The following is an 8,427-nucleotide window of genomic DNA, read 5'->3' on the forward strand; positions in this document are numbered from 1 at the left end:
AAACAGCTAAAACCTTCATGCACCTCTGGTCCATGAGGAAGCAGCTAAAACATTCTTGCACCTCTGCTCCATGAGGAAACAGCTAAAACCTTCCTGCACCTCTGGTCCATGAGGAAACAGGTAAAACCTTCCTGCACCTCTGGTCCATGAGGAAACAGCTAAAACATTCCTGCACCTCTGGTCCATGAGGAAACAGCTAAAACCTTCATGCACCTCTGGTCCACGCGGAGGCAGGGAGAGGGTTGGGGGGGGGGGTGCACCTGTAGCATGGCCTGCTCTCTACTCGAACACGGATCAGAAGCTGGACGAATAGATTATGGTGATGATGAGGAGGATGACGATGATGGGGAGGAAGAGGAGGAGGAAGATGTTGATGAAGATGATGATATGGGACCCACCTGTCACGGAGGCACGCGGCAGGATGTACAGAGCAGAGACCTTCACCACTGCTCGGAGTCCATCTTGTTCCAGATGCTGCTGCTGCGTTCACAGCCAGTTCCGTGCTGCCTTCACTTGCTGTGGGAACTCTCGTAGCTGCAGTTGATTTGGCAGCTCCTCGCAGCTGCTGATGTTCTGAACCATGCAGTAATCTGCAGCTGACACCCCACAAAGTTGAGTGGGTTCATGTTGCATTCAGGGACACACGATGCTGCTGAAAACAGCGTTGACTTTACAAAGATTTCTCTTTAACTTCTGATTTTTTTTACTGGATGTTTTCTGAAGACTCCTCTGCAGCAGTGTGGAGTAGTTAGAATAAATCTGGCACTAATCTGACTGAACTGAGGTCTGCTTTTAATCTGTCAGTTCTGTCCGAGGTGAACAACTAAATTATTTAACCTTTTATTCTCCAAGGGTCTAAAAACAGAACATTTTATAATAAATCACGGCGAGTGCTTGATTTATTGTGTGATCGGTCTAAATCATTTGTTCAGTTTTACAACAGCACTTCTTTACTAATGAAACATTGTAGAAATTAAAAATGTGTAGTTTTATTTGTATCCAGCAGGTGGCGCTGCGTTTAAACCCTGAACCATTTTCCAAACGAGATGCAAAACTTCACCTCTGTCCACATCTGTCCATCCATCAGCAGATGCAGCTGATGAACATCTACTGTGTGTTACAGCTCTGAAATGTGAGTGAAGTTGGATTCCCGGGACACTTTATTTGACTGTACAGAACAAAATGTCCACATCAGCAGCAGGATTATTTAAATATTATGCGCTGATGGAAACACTCTTGTGTTTTCCAGGTGGACTTCTCTGCAGAGAGTTTGCTAAGAGGAACAGAAAACATTTTGAGCATGATCTGCTCTGCAGCGTGAGGCAGACAGGTCCTGATGATTGGACAAAGTGAAGCACTGAAGGAGGACACGATGGTCTCCACACAGTCCTGGCAGCACCTTAATGTTGGCAAACAGACAATAACAGAGGAACTGATGTATAGATGAAGATTGTTTTGCTTTTCTCTTTTATTTATTTGTTGTTGTTATATGTGTTGCTTCTTCTTCTTCTGCTTCTTTTGGCTTTTCCCTCTTCAGGGGTCACCACAGCGAGTCATCCTCCTCCATCTCTGTCCTCACTCCGTCTGTCTCCATGTTCTCTCTAACTGCATCCATAGATCTCCTCTTTGTCTTTTTCCTGGCATCATCATCACTTTTATTGTCTCCTTAGTGAAGTTTTCCTCGCACCAAGGAGAGAAAATCAAAACACAACACATAAACAACCACACCATGAAATTAGCAAATAGTAAAAAAAAAAATCCATGTACAAATATCAATAAAACAGGCTGAATGACAAAATCAAACCTGATTACATTTAAAATTTATCTGAATAATGGTCTGACTGGTAAAACAAAAGTTTTTCCATCTATTTGTTCTCGATTTTGGGCCTGAGTCTCTTCTCAGATAGAAGGAGCTCAAATCTGCCACGGTGAGAGTGATTTGGAGAGTGGATCATATGTTCTGCTTTTTATAGTGTTCTCTTTAAAAAAAGTGTTTTTTAAATCTGGTCATCTAACTTCTATAATTTTGCCTCTTACTTTTACTATTTGCTTGATCCTGTTCTTGTCTCCTGTTGACAGACTGCTAGCTGCCTTTCTAACATCCTTCTACTAATATACTCACTGTCCCTCCTCTGGACATGTCCAAACCATCTCAGGCTGGTCTCTCTAACTTTATCTCCCAGTTGTTCAACCAGTGCTATACTATTACAGTTATTCTTTTACATTTTATTGTTGGATGTAACTGGGACCCTGTACATAATCTCGTTCCACCACATGTACCACACGTGGTGCGAATGACAAATAAATCTCTCTGACTCTAACAAATCAGCTGACAAATACGTACATGTTGGAATGAATTGGAACAAAGTTAATGAAGATTAAAAACAGTTCACGACATAGTAACTTTAGAGAAGCTTGATGATAACTATTCATGTTCTTCCTCTGAGCAACATGTCAAAATTATGCCATGTCTCTATTATAATTATTTCTTAAATGTTTTAGGCTGATGTACAATTTTATAATAGGCAGAAGAGGTGGACAAACTGTTATTTGTGTTGTTTCATAGATGAGGACATGGACAAAGACTTCAGCTACTTTTAATAACTTCTGGACACATGTCCCATCCATAAACAAGATGGACTCTAAATCAAACATTAACCTTCTGTCAGGAAACTTACAGTTCAGTAGTACAATTAAAACATCTGGAAATCAAATACATTAAAATTCATATTAAACTACACACCGTGTAATTTATTCTTTTTTTTTTTTACTCAAGCTTATCACAATAATCTTATATTTTGTTTTAACATTATTCGTGATATTTGTTTATTTAAGTTTTAAAACATTTGGTTGGATTTTTCTAAACGTTCATAGGATTTCGAGGCAAATCACTTTACAAGATGGCGTCCAAAATCTCGCCTAGCGCCTTCTGTGGCCGGTGAAGTAAACTGTCCGTCCGAGCTACCGTAGCCTGTGTTGAGTAGCTAAGCTAGTCATGTTTTTAGCGGAAGCTGTGCTCGTTTTTCTCTTTATATGTTTATTTCTCATGTTTCGGTTCTTTATTGTTATAAAGTCTGGACGGAACCACAGACCCGGAACCAGAGGCCCGGTTTCGGTTCTTGTCGTTGCGGGATCAGGTAAAGTTGACGTCATCATAGTTAACTTGACGAATAAGTGACCAAATAAATGAATAAAGCTAAATTAATCACGCGATTGCACAAATATTGTCCGTGAATTGTGTGAAGACAAATAAAATATTTTACAAGCAGTCTGAACCCTACAGCTTTCAAATTATATTTGTGTCTAATAATTTGTAATTTCTCACCTCCTTTCATATTTATACCTGTTTTAACTAAACTTTATTTAGTTTACCTATAAAACATCAGTCTGCTCTCAGTAAGCCGTTGATACAAATATTAGATCTATTTTCACATATACAGATTTAAAATAAAACAACAAAAACAACAATTATCTATCCATACAGGCAACAGGGGCGCCTCTAGAAATGCATTAATGGGGTGGCCATGTTTTTTTTTTGTTTTTTTTGGGGGGGTGTCACTGAAAATAAAAGCCAGAACATAATTTCATAAATTTGCTTGTTGTTGTGTACATTTGTACACAAAAATGTTGAGACAAATAAAAACGTTTATATTAATAAAACGTATAAAAGCTGAATCAAACCGTCTGAGACCCGGAAAGACTCAATGTTGTGGACATCAGTTTTAGACCGGTTGTATTTAAGAGGACTAGATTTTAAGTTTTTAATTTTAAATAGAATATTTCTTCATATTTTAACATTTAATTAATCAAAAGCAATGTTTGTTTATACGTTGATGTTCTACTTATCAAAGTTTGGCACTCAAGGATACAACTTGTGTGCACTGCCCCCCCCCCCCCCCTTAGTGGCACTCCTGAGACAGATATATGTGGATGGACTAGTTGTTAAATCTGCACGTCTGTAACAAACAAATAATGTGAAAAGCAATAATTTTTTGTTTATTTTACAAAGCTCTGCCAAAAAGCCACAGCGCAGTGGTGCAGTGGTTAGAGCTGCCCCCTCACAACAAGAAGGCCGCAGGTTCAACATCCGCCTGAAGATGTTTACGTTTTCTCTCACAGACCCAAATCATGAGTGTTAAATTGTTCGTTAGCTTTAAATTGTCAGTGTTTTATCACTATTTGTTTTTATTTGGATGAGAGTTTTAAAAATGGAGCCGGTTTGATTCATTTTCTTTGCCGTTAATAATAAAATTTTATTTATTTGCGTTAGTCAGAAATTGAAAACTGGATTTCTTCCCTTCTGATGAGAGTCAAACTGTTTGTTTGTTCCAGGCGGTCACACGTCGGAGGTCCTGCGGCTGATGGAGCACCTGTCTGCGGCGTACACGCCTCGCCATTACGTCATCGCTGACACGGACAGGATGAGCGAGGAGAAGATCTGCACGTTTGAAAGCTCCAGAGCTGCGTCAGACTCTGAGACTCACGTATGTTGCTGCTTGTCTGATTGGACCATCGGCACCACCAACATCTGCTGAAACGGGCCCGTTAAAGGGGGGGTTCAGTATGTCATGAACAATAAATATCTTACCTGTCAGAGTACGGTCCGTCACAAGAGTCTGTTTACAATTTAATGCTGAGTTTTGTAAGACGTGTCAGAACTTCAGCACCATCCTACAGTCAGACACAGACCGGTTCTTTTGGACCATCCAGGGTCCAGGCTCAGAACCATTAGAGACAGGTGAGGACCACAGACCAGTTCTTTTGGACCATCCAGGGTCCAGGCTTAGAACCAGAAGAGACAGGACAGTTTTGCTGAAGAAACTTTGTAAATGAGAGCAGGGTCCTGGACAACAAAGCAACAAATTTCAGGATCTCTGGTGTCGTGACGCTGGCTGACGTTTACCTGGGTCTGTTACCATGGCAACACATGCTGGAAACCTAACCAGCTCTGCAGCAGGTGGACTACATGTGTCATCACAACTCCTGTCAATCAATTAGTGTCCCTAAAACTTATACGTAAAATGTCACGTGTGCAAACAAATACTAAATAAATTAGTTTTTGTAGTGATGAGCAAATGAAGCTCTTTGGCGCCATCTTGTGGCTGAAGGTCTAAAGGGGACCTCTTCATTGTTGGTGTTCAACTCACGCAGCTGCCGGTTCAAATCCTGGCACGTTTCTGTCTTTCAGTTGTCACTGCGGCGCTTTGAACATGTACTGTTCACTCGCTGCTGCTTTGGTATCACCACCAGAACACACCGAGTCAGCTGATGGTTCCTCGTGGACTTTGAATCAGGCACCAAAGCTGTGACGTTGAAGCTCTGGACGTCCTTGATCACGTGACTTTATCCAAACAAATGAAGCTCAGAGCTTCAGAAACTCACTTGCCCCGGAGCTTCAGGCTCTAAGAACTGAACCCAGCAGGGTTGCTGGTTTGAAACTGTTCCCAACACACTGAAGATCCCCAAACATCACCTGAAGTCAACAGCTCTGTTCCAGCTCAGCCACATTTCACACGTCTGAAGGTCTCAGAGCACAGATGGAATCATGAAGCATTCACTCCACTGTCATCCATTTTTCTTCTGTACGTTTTTCAGCATCTTTCTCGTCCCGCAGTTTTCAAACTATTTCAACAAATCATCAGTCAAAACGTTCAGCTCTTTCAGGACAAACCTGCTCTGACTTTAGGAAGTAGTGCAACTTTAGCTTTTTGAAACATTTAGCCTTTTTTGACATTTTTCTCTCACAGAAAATGAATTGAGCTCATTTTACATCCTTCATATCTTTAGATGTGTTTACAAACTTTTACTGCTCCGGTCACATTCTGCTTCAGCTTCTTTCAGCTTCCTGTTGCAAATTTTTTTTAAAAATCAGCTAATTTTAGCTGTTTTTCCAGCTGTTTTGTGATCCTTTCAGCTTCTTTCTGCCAACTACAACATTTTCGTGCTTCTTCTAACTTCTTTCTGATCATTTCAGCTTCTTATGCGCCTTTCAGCCTTTTCTGCTAATTCAGCTATTATTTAGCTGTTTTTATGCTTATTTTACCTTTTTCAGATAATTCCACGTTTTTTGCACACATTTCAACTTTTTTCAGTTTAATTTGGTGAAAATGTGCTCGCTCCACTTCCTTCTGGTAGTTTGAGCTTCTTTCTGCCGTTTCAGCTTTTTTTTTGTTTGTTGCTAAATTCAGCTTTAGCTAATTTCCTAATTTTTGTGCTCATTTCTGCTTATTTAAACCTAATTCAGCTAATATGTGTTCTTTTTGATAATTTAGGCTTGTTCTTCAGTAATAAGCATTCACGCTGCATTTTTGCAGGGAATGTAATTTCTGTAGTTATTTTTAATATCTATAGTTTTTACTTTAAAATATTTTCACATTGAACTATCTGCTGAATCAAATATTTTTTGTTCAAGTTTCCAGATTTCCACCTTCTAATCTTCAAACAGCAGACGATTTGTTGTTGTGTTTTTAAGACGTGCCGACCCCTTAAACGATACAGAAACTAGATGTCGACTTTATTTAGGAACGAGCGCGGAGGTGAAGCGTAGCCTCTGCTGTCAGCCTGACGGAGCAGCCTCTGTGCCACAGTCGAACGTTTGCTTTTATGAACGTTAAATCTGAAAACACTTTTCTCTGGTTCTGTTCAGTTCACCATCTGTCGGATCCCCCGGAGCAGAGAGGTGCACCAGTCCTGGAGCTCCACGGTCATCAGCACCCTGAACGCCCTCCGCTTCTCCCTCCCCTTGGTCTTCAGACTCCAGCCGGACATGGTCAGAGCCAGAACCAGACAGTCCTGTTCACATCTGTCTAAATGAGCATCTGTTCTGTCAGTTTCTGCAGCGTTTTATCTGCTTCAGTGTTTTAGTCCTGCACACACGTGTTCACACATGTTTTAGACCTGCACACACGTGTTCACACATGTTTTAGTGAATGCTCAGTGTTTATGTTAAAGGGATGAAGTTTAGATGTTCCAGCAGCTTCCAGGTTTGTCTCGTTATAACGTTAATATTTGGTTCATTAGTTCAACCTGGGGAGTTTTAAACTGCGTCACATGTTCATGACATCACAGAGTCCCCAGCAACTCGGGGGGGGAAACTCCAGAAATGAACTAAAACATGAAAACTCAGGGAGAACTTGATGAATCTGAACACTGATCTGCTGAGATTTGAACGTGTACTGATGCTAGTTTTCTAGTACCATGTTCTGCTGCAGTGTACACAGTATACGTGTACTGATGTACTGCGGTGGCGTTTAGTTTCTGATCTTATACGATTTAATTACTAGGAGCGTCGTCTCTGAGTGTGACTGCTGCCACGTGAGACACGAAGTTCTGATCGTTTCGTGGCTGAAGTGTCTTCTGGGATTTCAAAGATAATTCAAAGAAAACTCCTGGAAATGAGTTTTCATTTCCTGCTGGGAACCCTGCTGATGGGAAGGGAACCGTTTGCCCCGCCAGAACAAAAGTCCACTTGCTTTGTCTTTTTGTCCCCACCCTCTGTGCACGTTGTGAGCATGATAACTTGACGGACAAACTTCTGTTGTAGTTTGTGGCTGCGCTGCATGAAGACGTAATAAATGTTCCTTAGGAAAACTGGGTTGCCAGGTCAAATACCAAGATGGCTGCCTCCGTATGAATATTAATGTAAACCAGCCACTCCTGTCGTTTGAGGAAACTCTGCCTTCTAGTTTTTATATTGCGTCAAAGTTTAGTTTCCTCAAATGACTGGGGTGGCCCAAGATTAATCTATGCTGGTCAAGGCCACCATTGACCACCCCCTGGCTCTGCCACTGCACCTGGTGGTGGATAAAAAGTCTCCCTCCTCTCTCCAGGCCGTTTGGACCATGAGAGTCCCAGAAGGCTGATCAGGCAGATTAAAACAGATTAGGAGGTTTGAGGGGACACTGATGATGCCTCTTCATCTGTAAATGTCCAGTTCCCTCCATCGAGTATTAAACCATCTGCAGTTATTTTCACTCCAGGATCCGTCACTGCGAAAGAAAACCTCCCTCTGTTCTTCTCCACAGTGTAACACCCCCACCGCCCCCCACCCCACATGTCTCCTGCACCAAAAACATGAAGGCTTACTTTAGTTCCAGTCCAGAAAAACACCCGTCTCCAAAACTACAACCATTCAGTATTCAGCTCCCACAGAGATCAGAGTACTACTTGTGATCTTGTTGTCGTGTCCTGAGTGACTGAACGCATCAGCGTTGACCTCGTTGGTCCGGCCCTCCTCAACAGTCCCAGGACTCGTGGCCTGCCCCCGTGTTCGGTCCCAGAGCAGCAGTTAACATCAGACATGATAGAGCTGCTCTGTCAGAGCTGTGTGATGACTTCTCCAGGCTGCAGAGCACCTCTGGCTGCTTCCCTGTGAACCCACAAGTCCCGCAGCCGGCGAATCTGCCCCCCCCCCCAGACCGGAAGCGC

At 42.0% G+C, this 8,427-nt stretch overlaps 1 protein-coding gene across 1 annotated transcript in view; it reads left to right on the forward strand.

Annotated features, from left to right (window-relative positions):
- The first annotated feature begins 267 nt into the window (after nucleotides 1–267).
- alg14 (ALG14 UDP-N-acetylglucosaminyltransferase subunit) overlaps nucleotides 268–8,427 on the forward strand; it is a 10,504-nt gene continuing 2,344 nt past the window's right edge. The window contains exons 1-4 of the mRNA XM_037694418.1: nucleotides 268–409; nucleotides 2,985–3,137; nucleotides 4,333–4,484; nucleotides 6,647–6,769. Coding sequence (XP_037550346.1) covers nucleotides 268–409; nucleotides 2,985–3,137; nucleotides 4,333–4,484; nucleotides 6,647–6,769 — 570 coding nt within the window. The remainder of the gene's footprint in view (nucleotides 410–2,984; nucleotides 3,138–4,332; nucleotides 4,485–6,646; nucleotides 6,770–8,427) is intronic.

The sequence above is a fragment of the Nematolebias whitei genome, chromosome 20, assembly GCF_014905685.2.
Source record: "Nematolebias whitei isolate Nwh7 chromosome 20, NemWhi1, whole genome shotgun sequence".
Taxonomy (NCBI): domain Eukaryota; kingdom Metazoa; phylum Chordata; class Actinopteri; order Cyprinodontiformes; family Rivulidae; genus Nematolebias; species Nematolebias whitei.